Raw genomic sequence first — 19503 nt, forward strand, 5'->3', positions numbered from 1 at the left:
TTGGTGCTAAATTGTCCACTTTTTTGCGTTCCTCGCGGTCATTGATATCATCAAATTTTAATACTTACAAAGTATTAATACTTAACAAAGTGCAGAATCGAGATATAGACATTACAGCACGATAACAATCAGGAGCCGTCCCATCAGTGGCCCAAAGCTCTTCCAAATTAACACGAGAATCTTTGTGAACACCAAGCATATATAACAATCCAATCATAGCATTAATTTCTACACAAGACGTTGGTTGAATATCAGTTTTATTTTTCTTCGACGAGCGTAGTTTTTCCAAAAAAATGTTGGTATGAGCAACAATTTGTTCGATAGTTTCAGCCGGTAAAAATAAATTCCAACAATCTTTTGGTGTTTTTGAATTTTTTGTCAGTTTTGTAGGTCCAGGCAAACCAGTGACAATATTATGTTTTTGAGTCCGAACCTTCGGATTAGGAGGATCACTGAACCACCGAGTACTTTTATCCTTGCCGAGAACATATTTGGTATTGACAGCTTTATTTTTTACTGACTTATTGTTATTCGTATCTGTATCTGTATCACTGTCATCATCGGAGTCTGCTGCTGATTGTTCTGTTTCAGAATTATGTTCACTGTGTTCTGACTCACCATCAGACATAATATCGAGATCAGAAAGATTTTCCTCTTCAGACAGTTCGTCGTCAGAATCAAAAGAGAATCGGCCCATGTTTCTTAGCTTTGCACCTGTCAAAAGAAAAAAATAAATTTTTTTAATTTAATACATAAATTATATTAATAAATGTAAGAATAAAAGATAAAAAAAATTTTGATTTGATTTTTATGAAAAGCGAAAAAAACAATAAATTATATTTCTAAAGTGCTATAATTACATTTTTTGATATTTTTTGTACATTAAAATATTTAAACATCCTTATTATTTATAAAAAAATCATCAACACACGTTTGTAGGTTACATATGTTTACATGTCAAAGTAATCAATTAATTCATGTGAAAAAAATAAATTTTTAAATTTACTTACTTATTTAATGCTTAAAGAAGATTGTGTCACTTAAAATTAATTACAATTATAATTAATTATTACATTTTTATATTTTGAAAATATTAAAACAATAACAACAACAGCAGCATAAAAAACACGAAGTATTTATACACATATATATCTAATTTCAAAGATGGCGACTAAAAACTACGGAAATAACCGAAGTATAACGAAGCCATCCGAATAGCGTTTTTTTTTATCAACGACTTGACTGAAGTGATGAGAGAAATTCTCACAGCTATTAATAAATATTTTTATTTTATTTATACTTTTGAGTTTTTAATAAAGTTTTTTTGGTTATCCTGTAAAGCATAAAATTCTGTGAAGGTAAAAAAATTTTCAAATGGTCATTCCATTTGAAATTAAAAAGAAAAAAAAGTTTTAAAATGAGCGTGAGAGATTCTCTCTACGCAACTGGTACGAAGGGCTAAAGACGTTTAAGAGAAAAAATCGAACTGAACCCAGCTGATAATCGTGACGAAGTAAACACTATATGGCTGAAACTAAAAACAAACATAAAAAGCGCGGCCATAGAGGCATTGGGAACCAAGAAATGTAAAAAACGAGGCGTCGCAAAAAATAAAACTCCATGGTTCTGCGAAGAGATAAAAGAACAATGTAAGAAGAAAAAACAAGCCTACCTTAAATATCTAACAACTAGAACTGCCGAGTCTTACAACGCATACAAAAACATCAGGAACGAAACTGGGTACGCTAGTAAGAAGAATGAAGGACATGCACTGGGAAAAGTTCTCAAAACAACTAGGGAAGGACTTTTACGGTCTCCAAAAACAAATGTGGAGATTCATTAGAAACCAGAAGAAAGAAATTACGGAATTAATACCAGTAAGCCAAATTGATAAGGAAACATGGACCGCATATCTAAAAGACCTATACAAGGATGACCAACCTAACACAACACAAGGTGTCCCAAATATCATGATAAATAATAACATCTCTATCGACGAAGCTGACATGAGAAAAGCACTATATGGATTGAAAAACAGGAAGAGCCCTGGTCAAGACGGCATCGCAAATGAACTCCTCAAATACGGTGGAGAAAGATTGGTTCAGGAGTTGACTATTCTCACACAAAGGATCCTCGAACAACAAAAAATTCCGGACGAATGGAGAACAAGCATAATGATTTTACTCTTTAAAAAAGGAGATAAAAAACAGCCCGGGAACTATAGAGGAATAAATCTGCTATGCACTACCTTGAAATTAGTCACCAAAGTAATCTCAAATCTTATCAGTGAAAGAATAACACTAGCTGACGAGCAACAAGGGTTCAAACCTGGACGATCATGTACAGATGCAGCATTCGTCGTCAGACAAATAACGGAAAAGTCGATAGAATATAATAAACCAGCGTTCTTCTGCTTTATAGACCTAAAAAAAGCGTTCGATAGGATACGACTAACTGATGTAGTTCATCTCCTCTATAACAGACAAATACCAAACAACATCATAAAAACAATAGAAGATATATACCAGAACAACAACATACAGGCAAAGATAGATAACGAACTAACAGAACCCATAACACTGGTGGGAAGAGGCATTAGACAGGGAGACTCACTGAGCCCGCTACTATTCAATATTATCATGGATGAAATTATAAAAAAAGTCTGTATACAGAGAGGTTATAGAATGGGAGATAAAGAACTGAAAATCATATGCTATGCAGACGACGCAGTTTTAATAGCGGAAAATGAAGACGATCTGCAGAGACTTCTACATGAGTTCAACACAATAGCTCAATCTCTTGGGATGGTAATATCTACATCCAAAACTAAGTGCATGACCACATCCAAGATACCCCTTAGATGTAAATTGGTGGTTGATGGGAGCATTATACAACAAGTGATGAAGTTTGACTACTTAAGCATAGAAATTTCCAGCTTTGGTGAAATAGAAACGGAAGTAAGAACACAAGTGGTTAAGGCAACAAGAGCTGCGGCACAACTCAATGACACCATATTCCGCAACAAACATCTCAGAATAGACACAAAAAGCCGTATTTACAAGGCCACTATAAGACCCATACTAACATATGCGGCGGAAACAAGACCCGAGACATCTAAAACCCGCCAGATGATGGAGGCAGCGGAAATGAAAATAATCCGGAGAATAACCGAAAAATCTCTATGGGATAGACAAAGAAGTGAAGCCCTCAGAAGAACATGCCAAATCGACAACATCAATGATTGGGTAATGGGGAGGAAAATTCAGTGGAACGATCACATAACCCGAATGACAGGAGACCGAATTGTGAAGATCGCTAGGGATAGATCACCATTAGGGAAACGAAGCCCAGGAAGACCACGAAAACGATGGGCGGACGATATTATACCTACAAGAAGCGAGTTGCGATGAAGAACAGGCAATATGCCTATTTGGACGCTGGAAGAAGAAGAAGAAGAAGATTACAAAGTACTTTTTTTTTTAGACACCCTATGTATTTTAAATACTTTTGCATAACATCATGTTATTGGGCATTAAAAAAACTTTAAAATTGCAATTTTAAAACATTTTGAAATAAGTTAGACTTTGAGAAATTAAAATTTATGTGTAAGCTTGTTTCTTTTTTTTTTAGAAAACCTATAAGTTTTAAATACTTAAGTTTAGCATAAGATTTTAAAGCATATAAAGAGCTTTAAATTGACAATATAAAAACATTTTTAAAATTGCTTGTTATCGAGTAATTGAAGTTTTTGTGTACAGATTCCTTCTTTTTTTTTTAAAAAACCCTATATATTTTAAATACTTAAGTTTTAAATTAGGTATTAGAGCATTAAAAGAGCTTTAAAATGACAATGTTATAACATTTTAGAATTTGTTAGTTTTCGAGTAATTAATGTTTTTGAGTACAAAGTAATCTTCTTCTTCTTTATAGAAGTAGATTATTTCAATAAGTAATTGTAATATTAAGCGAGCCTGCCTTCGGCAGGCTCGCTCAATATTAATTATAACGATAGCTTCGTTCGAAGAGATCACTCTGTAGTACCGTTCATGTACGCTATTCATACCACATATTTTAGAATAAACAAAAGCAAAGCGTCATCTTAGCAACGCGTCGTTTATCAGTCATTTAGTTCAGTTGAGTTCTGTAAAGTGAAGAGATCACAGGGTGGGAATAAAAATAATATGCAATGCTGGGAGGGAGTGATCTCTTCGAACGAAGCTATCGTTATAATTAATATTTCGTTCTCAGGATCACTCTGTAGATGTTCAGAGCAACAATGAACATTATCAACAATATGATTAAAATTGAAATAGACTTTATCTAGATGTAAAAAATAGAGAATTATTAGTATTTATTTATTTATTATTTTATAAAATTGTTAACATAACTATTTAATTATTAAGACAAAATTGAATTTGCAAAAACATTTTTATCGGCGATGATTGGTCGATTATAAGATCTTTCAAAAGTCTTTGAATTTTCCGACCAACCAGCTAAATTTTTAATAATTTTTAAATCTACCCCTTTTTTAAGGGCAGAAGAGGTAGACGCATGTCTTAAACTATGGGAAGAAAAATTATTACCAATACAATCTTGTAAGAAAGCTCGAATCCACCTACTCACAGTGTCTTTTGAAGCATTCTTATAAGGTTTAACAGTTGTTAGAAATAAATTATCTGGATTTTTAACCAGTAAAGAAGTTTTTTCTAAATAAAAATCTAAAGTTGATACAACACATAAATTTAAATTATTATGGTATTTTGGTAATAATAATAAAGGTTGTAAAGCACCTTGCTTAGAAGTTTTAATTTTATCCGGGATTTCAATTTCAAAATTATCATTATTTTTAATAATATTAGATCTTTTGATAAAAGCAATTGTTTGTACTCGGTGTACAGTGACAAAAGCTAGTAAAACAGCTAATTTAGTTGTAAGTTGAGGTAGATCAAGCTCATTTAAAGGGCTTAAAGCTTCCAATTTTTTTAATATTGGATCTAAACTATAGATTCGGTCATAACGAGGTTTAGCAGGCTTAAAATTATATGCACCTTTCAAAAGACGGGAAACCAAAGGGTTTTTTCCCTATATTAATATCGCAGACAAGTGACAGGGCAGAGCGAGCAGTGTTGAGAGTACTGTAATTAGCACCCTCATTAAATTTATGTGTTAAGAAACAAATAACATCATTTTCTTGAGGATGAAAAACATTAATATCTTTTGAGGAACAATAAGAAACCCAATCCTTAATTGGTTTGGAATATTGTCGTAGAGTAGAGCTTGCAATTGAATTAATAAATAATTCAATAGCGTCATCATTCACACCTCGTTGCTTGAAAGCTTGCCGGATAATCGCGCAGCCATTAGAGACATTTTTTGAGCCAGAGGATGTTGAATCTTCCTACAAGGAGATCGAAGAAGATTAACATCTGGATGGAAAATAATTGGCTCTGAGTCTAATAATGATAGCCATAAAGGATACCATGGCTGACCACACCAATTGGGAACAACCAAAATTCCACAAGCCTGGTCCGTTTGAATTTTCTTTAAAGTTTTTAAAATTAAAGAAAAAGGAGGGAAAGCATAAAAGTAGTACTCGTTCCAGTCAACAGTAAAAGCGTCAATACAGAAAGCTAATGAATCTCGGTGCCAGGAGCAGTATTTCTCACATTTATTATTGGAATTGGAAGCAAAGAGATCAATTTCTGGTTGGTTGAATTTGTAAACAATGTTTTGAAAGGCAAAGGGAGATAATTCCCATTCTGTATCTATATTATCGATACGTGAAGCCTCGTCTGCCTCATTATCCTTGGAAGGAATATATGAAGCAAAAAGCCAGAGATTTCTTTGCTCACACCATTCCCAAATTTCGTAAGTAAGATCATTTAAGTATTCGTATTTTGTTCCACCCATTTTATTTATATGCTATTGCAGTAGAATTATCAACGCGTAATAAAATTTCACAATCAAATAAATTAGATGCAAAAGTTTTTAAACCATTAAAAACAGCTAAAAGCTCTAAATAATTGATGTGAAAAGATTTTTCATCATTATTCCAGTGTCCAAATACTACTAGACCATCGCAAGTAGCTCCCCATCCAGTGGATGACGCATCAGAAAATATAGTTATTGAAAATTTAGAACTTCTGATTGGATTATTTGAAATAAAAATATTATTTAACCACCAATTAAATTCAGGGGTTAAAGAAGAAGAGATTTTCATGACACAATCATAATTGTCGTTAGCTTTCAATAATTCGAGGTAACGTTGACGTTCGAATTTTTTAGAGTGAAGCCAACCGTAATTAATTGCTGGACAAGCTGCAGTTATATTACCCACTAATTGTGAAAATTCCCTGATTGAACAATAAGTAAGATTTTTAAACTTTAAAAATAAATCGTGAAGATTATTTCTTTTTTCCTTAGTTAATTCAATAGTCATTTGCTGTGAATTGAAAATGAAGCCAAGGAATTTACAAGATGTTGAGGGATCAAGATTACTCTTTTTTAAATTTAATATAAAACCCAAAGATTCTAAAAATTCTCGCGAAACCTTTATGTTTTGCGAACAGAGATATCTTAAAGTCCCAACAAGCCACCAGTCGTCTAAATAAACAACAGATAACCAACCTAAAAGACGTAAGTGACTAATTACAGGCTTCATAATTTTCGTAAATACCCATGGAGCAGTACTTAAGCCAAAGGGTAAACAAATAAATTCATAGAGATGACCTTGCCAATAAAATCTTAAAAATTTCCAAAAATCTTTATGGATTGGAATCATTAGATAAGCATCTTGTAAATCAAAACTAGCCATAAAACATCCTTTTGAAATAAGTTTAAGTACAGTACGAAAATCTTCCATTTTAAAATGGATTGTCTCTATAAATTTATTTAAATTTTTTAAATTAAGAATAAATCTCATTTTAACCATTTTTTTTGGGAACGAGGAAGATACTAGACAAAAATTGTCCATCTTCCTCAACACACTCTTGTACAGCTCCTATGGATAAGAGATCATCAATAGCTTTCTGCATTTTAATATTGTCATCGTCAGAAAAATTATCATTCATAGGTATAAAAGACTGTGTCGGAATAGAAGTAAAAGGGATTTTATAACCTGATATTGACTCCAAAATAAATGGATCAGAGGTTATATTAGACCAGGCGTGTAAAAAATTTTTTAAACGACCGGCGATGACACTCACTTCTACTTCGTGGTCGATGGCGGATTCGGTTGAGCTGAATGAGACTGAGTCTGAGACCGAGCTCGTGAGCGGGTCGAAACTTGGTTCGTCTTGTTGGAAGCTGGTGCCGCAGGTTGGAAACGGTGGAAGCCCGCCTGACTGTGGTTCCCGCGTGTCGCAGACGGGCCTTTCCAATTTAAAAGATTTTTTGACGCAGGAAAACTTTTCTTTGGAGTTTTAATTGATAAACCAGTTTTTTCAACAGCAACAGAATTCTTGATGCGTTTACCAAGATCCTTACCAAAAAGGAAATCATCGGTGATTGAATCTTCGAGTACAGGTTTCCGCTTTTCATCAACGCAAGGATAAATCTGCGAGCGTCTTGACTTGCCAATTTGATAAAAGGATTCACACAACAAACTGCTGGAATCACAAAGAATCTGTAGCAAATCATTTTTATCAATGGGATCTATGTCATCATTGAATATCATGGAAATAGCTTGTCCCAAGCCAACGAGACTACGACCGCATAGATCTTGATTCGATGATAAATATTTATCTCGAGTTTTAGCCGTCTTGTGTAAGAGTGGGGTTAACCCTTTCCCTTACGACCGAATTTCCAACTGTGCGGGCCTAAAGCGACACCAGTCGGTCGCGCGCAGCGACATAAACACAAGCTTGGCTCAGCTCTCGAAACTGTACTAATCTGAAACTTCCTATGATTTGTATATACACGTGCGCGGTACAATTAACTTTGCAAGATGTTTGATAAATAATTACGGTTAGTTGGTTATTAAACAAAAAAAGACTTATTGTTGCAAATTGAATAATCCATTATTAATAACATTTTTATTTTAATACAAAAATTTAGTAATCTTTAATACTATGATATCTCTCAAAACATGTTGGTACATGTAATGCAATTTTACACTTTTTGCATTCCCACGTTGTCTCACTGCGTTTTTTATGCTTTGTGCAAACTATACATCTTCGTTTTGGGTGTTGGTTCGACGGCGTTGGATCTATATGTTTAGGAAAATGACTCCACTGTTGAGTTTGCAATCTTAGTGGTAAATTTTCACTTGACAACTGTCCTTTACGGTTGTATTTCGGTAATGGTGTATTTTCAATAATAATTCGGCTATTTTAATCTTATATTCTGCATATCCCTGTCTTTTTTCAATATTTATCATGTTATGCAAAATGAAACAGTTAAATAAAGCCATGTCAAACAGGTAAAAGAAAATTTTGCGATACCCCTTCATACACTTTCTCATCAGAGGGAAGTACGCTAACATTTGATCTTGTCGATCAACTCCTACCATTCCTTTGTTGTATTCGATGATACACTTTGGTTTCCAAGTAGGATTGTGTTGCTTTTTAATTTGCTCAGTCATTTCTACTGTTGTATGTTTTGTAGATAAAATAAAAACGTCTCGTTTATCTTTCCATTTTATTGCCAGTAATCCATTACAGCTTCTCATTTCATATTCCCCTATTTTTAATTTTTTTTTCAAGAAATCTTTTGGCATATTTTTTCTGTTTGCGCGCACTGTTCCAATGACATTAGTTTTACTGTTGAGTAGAGTTACAAAAAGATTTGGTGAAGAATACCAATTGTCCAAATATAATGTGTGTCCTTTGTGTAAAATTGGCTTTGATAATTCTTTGACCACAGTTTCAGATGCATTTTCTGTAGTATATATTTTGTCACAGCCAGTGTATATTTTGAAATTATAACAGTAACCTGAACTGGACTCACATAATTTATAAACTTTTATACCAAATCTCGCTCTTTCTGACGGATTGTATTGTTTATAGGATAAGCGTCCTTTAAATTTTATCAATGATTCGTCAATTGTAATGTTCTCTTGCATAGTATATATTTCTTGGAATTTTTGATTAAGATAATTTATTACGGGTTTTATTTTGCTTAATTTATCACTTCTGTTGACCACCTTATTATTTGCAAAATGCAAAAATCTACTTATTTGTAAAAATCTTCTGTACGGCATCGTTTGTCTAAATATTGGGGTTTCAATAACGGATCTCTTAGACCAATACATTTGAACTGAAGATTTCTTCACATCACCCATAATTATACATAGGGCAATATATATTTTTAGTTCATCACAGTCAATAGGAAACCAAGCTTCATCTATTTTTCTTCTTTTATTTCCATTGTTTATCACTTGTTTCGCGTATAGATTTGTCTCCGTCACAAGATTTTCCCAAAATATACTATTGTAAACGTCTTATGCAGATTCGTGTACGTTGGCGCCTGCACTGGTGTGAGTGCGTGCGGATGTTTATTTAGGATATCGGTGTTCTTAAGATTAAGTGTGAGGAACAGAGGATGTATGCGTCACCCGTGGAGGGAGGCCGATGCTTCGTTGTTCGATGGAAAAGTATAAAAGGGCAGTCGGACAATACGGGTGGTAGTAGGAAGTTGGTTAATCTTATGTTCTTATGTGCTGAGTAGTAGGAAGTAGCAGTTAGTTAGTCTTATGTTCTTATGTGCTGAGGAGTTTACAAATTTCAGAAGTGGGATTCAAACTCGCTAAATTAGAAATTCGCGATTCACGCGTGTGTTATGAAAAGTGGGATAAGATTCACGTTCAGTTTCGAGTTAAGACTTAAGGTCAAGTTTAAGATCCTCTAAGTTTTATGGACGTTCGGTAATTTTACGATTTATTGTGTTACGCGTCGTGTGTGAATTAGAGGTCTGTTAGTGAATTCGGGATCAAAGGATACTGGACGAAAACATTAAGATGAGTACACTGAAAGTGAACCAGCTTAAGGACATGCTCAGTGCAAAGAATTTAAGTACGACCGGAAATAAGACCGAGTTGGTTAAGCGGTTATTAGAGGCAGGAACGCCTGCTGCAGATTTATGTTTAACGTCGGGAGGCACTTGTGAAGAATCGGACGAGCAGACCGAAGTCATGTCGGTACAAGGTTTGAATTACGTACCACCCCCTAACCCCGCATCTACGGAAATGGAATTGTTACGGCGGGCACGGGATTTAGCTGAGCGAGAAGCTGATCTCTTACGTAGGGAGTTGGAATTTTTAAGAAGGACGCCTCAGTCAGTGATAAGTGAAACGGAAAGATCCAGGGTGAAGAAGTGGCAAGATATTAAGGAGTTAATCGGTGAATTCGACGGCAGTGATATCGAATTCGACCGATGGGAGAAGCAGGTCAAAGGACTGCTTGCCAGTTACGATCTGGATGCACCTAGTTCTAAGGCCCTAGTTTGTAGCCGACTAAGAGGAAAGGCCTTAAAATGGTATCACTCGCGAGTGGATTGCGTTGATTTGAGTAGCAACGACCTTTTGCGCGAGCTTAGGAAGATGTTTGGGCAGCAAGTTGATCCCCTAATTTTACGGCGCAAACTCGAGGCGAGAGTGTGGAAGCCTACCGAGAGTTTTACGGATTATGTGCATGACAAGGTGACATTAGCTAATCGCATCCCGATTGGTGAAAAAGAAATAATTAGCTACGTGATCGACGGTATCCCAAGCCAGGAGTTACGCACTCAGGCCAAGGTGCAATGTTATGCATCGTTGGAATCTATGATAACAGCATTCGCAAGTGTGTCGGCACCGAGGGAGACGCTTCATCGGCGGCCGACGGGAGAAGGAAAAGGAAAACCGATCGACCATAAGAGGCCGTCGGGGGAAAATTATGCCAGATGCTTCAACTGTGGAGAGACAGGACATTTTGCGGGGAACTGCCCCCGTCCGAAGAGGGAAAGAGGCAGCTGCTACAAGTGCGGTAAACATGGACATCTTAGACCAGAATGCCCGGAGAAGGGTGGCGAAGTCCACAGCGTCACCAGGAACTTGACCACCGATGACGACTACATCAGGAAGATAACTTATGATATCGATTCAGGCAATATACACTACATCTTAGTTTTAGACACCTTATTGGATTCCGGCAGCCCCGTGAGTTTCATAAAGAAAGGGTTAGTGATGGGACCGATCAACTCTGCGCCGGAACTCGGAAGTGAATATTATGGTATTAATCATAGTCGTCTGCAAGTACACGGCTCGATACAAGTTAGTTTAAAATTAGATGACGGCGAAAGGGTTGACACTCGTCTGTTGGTAGTACCGGATACTACAATGGTGAACTCCGTTATTTTAGGTCGCGACGCATTAAAAAAATGTGGATTAGTTTTTAGCAGAAAAGATAAGCGCTCCGAAGGGGAGGTAGTGATAGATCAGGTTATGAATATAGAAATAGATGATTCCACCGATAATCAAATTACCGAATTAGACATTAATCCCAAAATCGCGGTGGAAAAACAAAATGAATTAAAGGAAATCTTAAAGGTAAATTACTTAGATGCACCTCGTCCGGAAAAGCCTAGAATAAGCATGGAGCCGAAATTAACATTACAAGAGCATAAGCCATTTCATTTATCTCTCCGTCGCTTATCGTTTGTCGAGAAAAACCAAGTTAGGGAAATAATAGGAGATTTGCTAGAAAGAGGAATAATTCGACCGAGCGAATCGGATTACGCGTCCCCTATTGTGTTAGTCAAAAAGAAAAACGGTAAGAATAGGATGTGCGTCGATTACCGCGTGTTAAATAAAGTCACAATAAGCGAACGCGATTTAAAAGCAATTAGGAATAAGGCCGAAGATAGAATGGCTGAGAAGCAAAATTATAACAAGAGGTATTATGATAAACGCCATCATAAGATACGGTCAGAATTTAATGTTGGTGATTATGTGGTGGTAAGGAATTTTGATAGCACTGTAGGGATTGGAAGGAAACTGATACCAAAATTTAGGGGTCCGTACGAAGTTATAAAGAAATTACGAAACGATAGATATGTAGTTGCCGATATAAGAGGCTTCCAAATATCTCAAAGACCGTATCAGGGAACATGGGAATATTGTAACATGCGTCCCTGGCGAGGAACAGAACAGGCCAAAGAATAAATATTATTTTAGTTATTGATTAGATCGAAAAGAAAAAAAAAAAAAGAAATATTGTATCCGAGTGATTTTATTTCTTATGTATGCGTTTATTTAATCTTCAGACCCTTTTATATCAGCATTTTTAGGACGTTTTATACTAGCCTTGCGCTTGTGTTTATTTTGTAATTGTATTTCTTATGTATGGATTATCTTATATTTTTATTCTTTCAGATTATTACTTTTATTTATGTATTAATTTTTGATTGTATTCTTATGTTTGTATTCATGTACTTCTTATGTATGTATTAACCTTATGTTCATGTTCATTTTACGTTGCGCCTTTATGTATGTGTGATGGTCTAGTGACCGAGGGCGGTCACCGTCAGGACTGGCCGATTGTAAACGTCTTATGCAGATTCGTGTACGTTGGCGCCTGCACTGGTGTGAGTGCGTGCGGATGTTTATTTAGGATATCGGTGTTCTTAAGATTAAGTGTGAGGAACAGAGGCTGTATGCGTCACCCGTGGAGGGAGGCCGATGCTTCGTTGTTCGATGGAAAAGTATAAAAGGGCAGTCGGACAATACGGGTGGTAGAAGGAAGTAGTAGGAAGTTAGTTAATCTTATGTTCTTATGTACTGAGTAGTGGGAGGTAGCAGTTAGTCAATCTTATGTTCTTATGTTCTTATGAGTTAGTTAGTCTTATGTTATTATGTGTTTGGGAGTTTACAAATTTCAGGAGTGGGATGTTTACACTATTAAACATTATATTAAAAACGCCCACTTCCTTTTTGCTTGTACTCAACTGATCTAATGTTGCCTCTTTTATTCCGGGAATTTCCATATATTGCCATATTTTTGGTTGGTTCTCGTTTTTTTTCCAGACCCACAACTCAGGTGGTTGATAATAATCTTCATTATCGGACTCATCGCTAATCACCAGTTGCTTAGTAGTTTTTCGTACTAAACGTACAATGTCACTACCATTGTCGCTACTACTGGTAGCAATGTCATCACTATACTCAATACTAATTTTTCTTTTGGAAGACATAATGGGTGATTTTATAATACTTCTTACATAAGATGTAACGTCAAATGCGAATGACAAGAAACTGAACGTCGCGTCTCTGGAATGTCTCTGTGACCTATTATATTCATGTAGGATTGGAAAAAATAAAAGCAAGAAACATGAAGATATGAATATTCGAAAACGATCGTTGCTAATAACAAGATTTAAGATTGTAAGATTAGATTGTAACTTATATTCTGAAATGTTTTGTTTTTTCGCCCGGTAGACTTACGACGCCTCTGAGGCGTCTTATTCGTTTTTGGTCCGATAACCTTGTGACGCCTCTGAGGCGTCATTGTAAGCTAAAGGGTTAATTCAGGGTTAAGGATGGGAGGTGACAAGGAACAATTTCCTTTGTTAGGATATTTTTCAATCAAGGAAGTTTTGACATCCTTTCTAAGCCTGATGAAACAATATTATTCCAGCAAGCAGCCAGTTCGGAATGGATTTTGTAAGTCTTATCTTTCGAAAGACGTTTCTCCTTACCGAGCATCTTGAGTATGGAATTACTGAGGATGGGATCTTCAGAACCCTGCGTCTCAACAGACTCGTCTGACGCCTTAGAAACGGATGGTGGGAAGTTTTTAGTATCAGGATCAGAGAGATCAGACTGCTCTTGGTCGTCATCAATAGAGTCTGTAAGAGCAAAAAGAGCTAGGTTAAGAAAAGCGACCAGTAAATGATAAATTTACTGATGCAAAAGTGAAAGGAAGGATTACAAAATCCAACATCACTTAAATTTTAATTCTTAACCCAGTCAAAAAAGGTACAACAAAATCAATGAAGATTTGTTGCCCAAAAAATGTGTTAAAGAAAATAAATAATTACTCTCAGAAGAAGAGTCATTGCCAGAAAGGTCATTTGACTTTTTTGAAGCTAATTCAATATCAATTAATGCTTGATATTTTTTTAACTTCTTTTGAAGTTCATCAAGAGATAAAACGTTTTCATTTTTACGTTTATTATTCATTTTTAAATTGATTAATTGATAAATTTTACAAGATTGATAAATTCAGTAGTTTACTTAAAGCGCACAAAAAACGTAATGACTGATAAACGAGGCGTTGCTAAGATGACGCTTTGCTTTTGTTTATTCTAAAATATGTAATATGAATAGCGTACATGAACGGTACTACAGAGTGATCCTGAGAACGAAGCTTGAGTTATAATTATTATTATTATTTATTTAAGTAATCGTTCTTCTGCTTTATAGACCTAAAAAAAGCGTTCGATAGGATACGACTAACTGATGTAGTTCATCTCCTCTATAACAGACAAATACCAAACAACATCATAAAAACAATAGAAGATATATACCAGAACAACAACATACAGGCAAAGATAGATAACGAACTAACAGAACCCATAACACTGGTGGGAAGAGGCATTAGACAGGGAGACTCACTGAGCCCGCTACTATTCAATATTATCATGGATGAAATTATAAAAAAAGTCTGTATACAGAGAGGTTATAGAATGGGAGATAAAGAACTGAAAATCATATGCTATGCAGACGACGCAGTTTTAATAGCGGAAAATGAAGACGATCTGCAGAGACTTCTACATGAGTTCAACACAATAGCTCAATCTCTTGGGATGGTAATATCTACATCCAAAACTAAGTGCATGACCACATCCAAGATACCCCTTAGATGTAAATTGGTGGTTGATGGGAGCATTATACAACAAGTGATGAAGTTTGACTACTTAAGCATAGAAATTTCCAGCTTTGGTGAAATAGAAACGGAAGTAAGAACACAAGTGGTTAAGGCAACAAGAGCTGCGGCACAACTCAATGACACCATATTCCGCAACAAACATCTCAGAATAGACACAAAAAGCCGTATTTACAAGGCCACTATAAGACCCATACTAACTAATATAATATGCGGCGGAAACAAGACCCGAGACATCTAAAACCCGCCAGATGATGGAGGCAGCGGAAATGAAAATAATGGAGAATAACCGAAAAATCTCTATGGGATAGACAAAGAAGTGAAGCCCTCAGAAGAACATGCCAAATCGACAACATCAATGATTGGGTAATGGGGAGGAAAATTCAGTGGAACGATCACATAACCCGAATGACAGGAGACCGAATTGTGAAGATCGCTAGGGATAGATCACCATTAGGGAAACGAAGCCCAGGAAGACCACGAAAACGATGGGCGGACGATATTATACCTACAAGAAGCGAGTTGCGATGAAGAACAGGCAATATGCCTATTTGGACGCTGGAAGAAGAAGAAGAAGAAACATTATCGAAAAATATTCTCAATAATGAATGGAATATCTCTCACGAGGACATTATAAATACTTTTGAGAATAGAATTGCAAGTCCGTGATATCTCTTTGGGTGTGTAAGGATAACTGCAAAAGCACGAGATCCAGGCGTATTTTACGTAACGATTCTCTTGAGAATTTCTTGAGAATTCCGAGACAAAGTCCTTTTCATCGCATAAGGGGGGGCGGGCTAGGGTAATTCGGTCGAAAAATGGCATTTTTTTCTGAGTTTTTATTGAAGAAATGGTTAATATAAATGATTTTATTCTAATGGGGTATTGTCAAGTCACATTTCAAGAATACTCTGTGAAATCTTCGTGAGAAAATATAAAGATTTGAGCCAGTGGCAGCAACTTTTATCAGGCGACGCGGAAAAAACGCGTTTTGCGGTGAACTTCAGAACTGAAGACTGGATCATTGAAAACAAAAAAACCCCAATTTTGTTAGTTTATAAATTTATCTCGGTATCCCAGTCGAGACAAAAATGTTTTTTACATTTTTTGATTTTTGGTAGCATTCTAAAGTCAAAAACCCGATTTTCGACCAAAAAACCAACATTTCAGCTCCTATAAAAAATACTTAAAATTGTAAACTCCTCATAACACATAAGAACATAAGACTAACTAACTCCTCAATACATAAGAACATAAGATTAACTAACTGCTACTTCCTATTACTCAGCACATAAGAACATAAGATTAACTAACTCCTACTTCCTACTACTCAGCACATAAGAACATAAGATTAACTAACTTCCAACTTCCACCCATAATGTCCGACTGCTCTTTTATACTTTTCCGTCGAACAACGAAGCATCGGCCTCCCTCCACGGGTGACGCATACAGCCTCTGTTCCTCACACTTAATCTTAAGAATATCGATATGCTAAAAAAACATCCGCACGCACTCACACTAGTGCAGGCGCCAACGTGCACGAACCTGCATGAGACGTTTACAATCGGCCAGTCCTGACGGTGACCGCCCTCGGTCACTAGACCATCACACATACATAAAGGCGCAACGTAAAATGAACATAAACATAAGGTTAATACATACATAAGAAGTACATGAATATAAACATAAGAATACAATCAAAAATTAATACATAAATAAAAGTAATAATCTGAAAGAATAAAAATATAAGATAATCCATACATAAGAAATACAATCACAAAATAAACACAAGCGCAAGGCTAGTATAAAACGTCTTAAAAATGCTGATATAAAAGGGTATAAAGGTTAAATAAACGCATACATAAGAAATAAAATCACTCGGATACAATATTTCTTTTTCTTTTTTTTTTCTTTTCGATCTAATCAATAACTAAAATAATATTTATTCTTTGGCCCGTTCCGTTCCTCGCCAGGGACGCATGTTACAATATTCCCATGTTCCCTGATACGGTCTTTGAGATATTTGGAAGCCTCTTATATCGGCAACTACATATCTATCGTTTCGTAATTTCTTTATAACCTCGTACGGACCCCTAAATTTTGGTATCAGTTTTTTTCCAATCCCTACAGTGCTATCAAAATTTCTTACCACCACATAATCACCGACATTAAATTCTGACCGTATCTTATGATGGCGTTTATCATAATACCTCTTGTTATAATTTTGCTTCTCAGCCATTCTATCTTCTGCCTTATTCCTAATTGCTTTTAAATCGCGTTCGCTTATTGTGACTTTATTTAACGCGCGGTAATCGACGCACATCCCATTCTTACCGTTTTTCTTTTTGACTAACACAATAGGGGACGCGTAATCCGATTCGCTCAGTCGAATTATTCCTCTTTCTAGCAAATCTCCTATTATTTCCCTAACTTGGTTTTTCTCGACAAACGATAAGCGACGGAGAGATAAATGAAATGGCTTATGCTCTTGTAATGTTAATTTCGGCTCCATGCTTATTCTAGGCTTTTCCGGACGAGGTGCATCTAAGTAATTTACCTTTAAGATTTCCTTTAATTCATTTTGTTTTTCCACCGCGATTTCGGGATTAATGTCTAATTCGGTAGTTTGATTATCGGTGGAATCACTTATTTCTATATTCATAATTGATCTATCACTACCTCTTCTTCGGAGCGCTTATCTTTTCTGCTAAAAACTAGTCCACATCTTTTTAATGCGTCGCGACCTAAAATAACGGAGTTCACCATTGTAGTATCCGGTACTACCAACAGACGAGTGTCAACCCTCTCGCCGTCATCTAATTTTAAACTAACTTGTATCGAGCCGTGTACTTGCAGACGACTATGATTAATACCATAATATTCACTTCCGAGTTCCGGCGCAGAGTTGATCGGTCCCATCACTAACCCTTTCTTTATGAAACTCACGGGGCTGCCGGAATCCAATAAGGTGTCTAAAACTAAGATGTAGTGTATATTGCCTGAATCGACATCATAAGTTATCTTCCTGATGTAGTCGTCATCGGTGGTCACGTTCCTGGTGACGCTGTGGACTTCGCCACCCTTCTCCGGGCATTCTGGTCTAAGATGTCCATGTTTACCGCACTTGTAGCAGCTGCCTCTTTCCCTCTTCGGACGGGGGCAGTTCCCCGCAAAATGTCCTGTCTCTCCACAGTTGAAGCATCTGGCATAATTTTCCCCCGACGGCCTCTTATGGTCGATCGGTTTTCCTTTTCCTTCTCCCGTCGGCCGCCGATGAAGCGTCTCCCTCGGTGCCGACACACTTGCGAATGCTGTTATCATGGATTCCAACGATGCATAACATTGCACCTTGGCCTGAGTGCGTAACTCCTGGCTTGGGATACCGTCGATCACGTAGCTAATTATTTCTTTTTCATCAATCGGGATGCGATTAGCTAATGTCACCTTGTCATGCACATAATCCGTAAAACTCTCGGTAGGCTTCCACACTCTCGCCTCGAGTTTGCGCCGTAAAATTAGGGGATCAACTTGCTGCCCAAACATCTTCCTAAGCTCGCGCAAAAGGTCGTTGCTACTCAAATCAACGCAATCCACTCGCGAGTGATACCATTTTAAGGCCTTTCCTCTTAGTCGGCTACAAACTAGGGCCTTAGAACTAGGTGCATCCAGATCGTAACTGGCAAGCAGTCCTTTGACCTGCTTCTCCCATCGGTCGAATTCGATATCACTGCCGTCGAATTCACCGATTAACTCCTTAATATCTTGCCACTTCTTCACCCTGGATCTTTCCGTTTCACTTATCACTGACTGAGGCGTCCTTCTTAAAAACTCCAACTCCCTACGTAAGAGATCAGCTTCTCGCTCAGCTAAATCCCGTGCCCGCCGTAACAATTCCATTTCCGTAGATGCGGGGTTAGGGGGTGGTACGTAATTCAAACCTTGTACCGACATGACTTCGGTCTGCTCGTCCGATTCTTCACAAGTGCCTCCCGACGTTAAACATAAATCTGCAGCAGGCGTTCCTGCCTCTAATAACCGCTTAACCAACTCGGTCTTATTTCCGGTCGTACTTAAATTCTTTGCACTGAGCATGTCCTTAAGCTGGTTCACTTTCAGTGTACTCATCTTAATGTTTTCGTCCAGTATCCTTTGATCCCGAATTCACTAACAGACCTCTAATTCACACACGACGCGTAACACAATAAATCGTAAAATTACCGAACGTCCATAAAACTTAGAGGATCTTAAACTTGACCTTAAGTCTTAACTCGAAACTGAACGTGAATCTTATCCCACTTTTCATAACACACGCGTGAATCGCGAATTTCTAATTTAGCGAGTTTGAATCCCACTTCTGAAATTTGTAAACATCCCACTTCTGAAATTTGTAAACATCCCACTTCTGAAATTTGTAAACTCCCAAACACATAAGAACATAAGATTAACTCACTCCTACTTCCTACCACCCAGCACATAAGAACATAAGATTAACTAACTCATAAGAACATAAGATTAACTAACTCCTACTTCCTACTACTCAGCACATAAGAACATAAGATTAACTAACTTCCTACTTCCACCCATAATGTCCGACTGCTCTTTTTATACTTTTCCGTCGAACAACGAAGCATCGGCCTCCCTC

At 36.7% G+C, this 19503-nt stretch overlaps 2 protein-coding genes across 2 annotated transcripts; both read right to left on the reverse strand.

Moving 5' to 3' along the window:
- Positions 1–5911: 5911 nt before the first annotated feature.
- On the reverse strand, positions 5912–7675 carry LOC122519008. The gene is made up of 4 exons (XM_043638172.1): positions 7474–7675; positions 6956–7411; positions 6475–6879; positions 5912–6336 (listed from the first exon to the last, which is right to left on the reverse strand). Exons 1-4 carry the CDS (start codon positions 7673–7675, stop codon positions 5912–5914), a joined length of 1488 nt encoding a protein of 495 aa, XP_043494107.1.
- A 376-nt stretch (positions 7676–8051) lies between these two features.
- On the reverse strand, positions 8052–9280 carry LOC122519009 (piggyBac transposable element-derived protein 4-like). The gene is made up of 2 exons (XM_043638174.1): positions 8442–9280; positions 8052–8325 (listed from the first exon to the last, which is right to left on the reverse strand). The coding sequence occupies exons 1-2, from the start codon at positions 9278–9280 to the stop codon at positions 8052–8054; spliced, it is 1113 nt and encodes a 370-aa protein (XP_043494109.1).
- Between the last annotated feature and the right edge of the window lie 10223 nt (positions 9281–19503).

Source organism: Polistes fuscatus, unplaced genomic scaffold (assembly GCF_010416935.1).
Source record: "Polistes fuscatus isolate 324 unplaced genomic scaffold, CU_Pfus_HIC Scaffold28, whole genome shotgun sequence".
Taxonomy (NCBI): domain Eukaryota; kingdom Metazoa; phylum Arthropoda; class Insecta; order Hymenoptera; family Vespidae; genus Polistes; species Polistes fuscatus.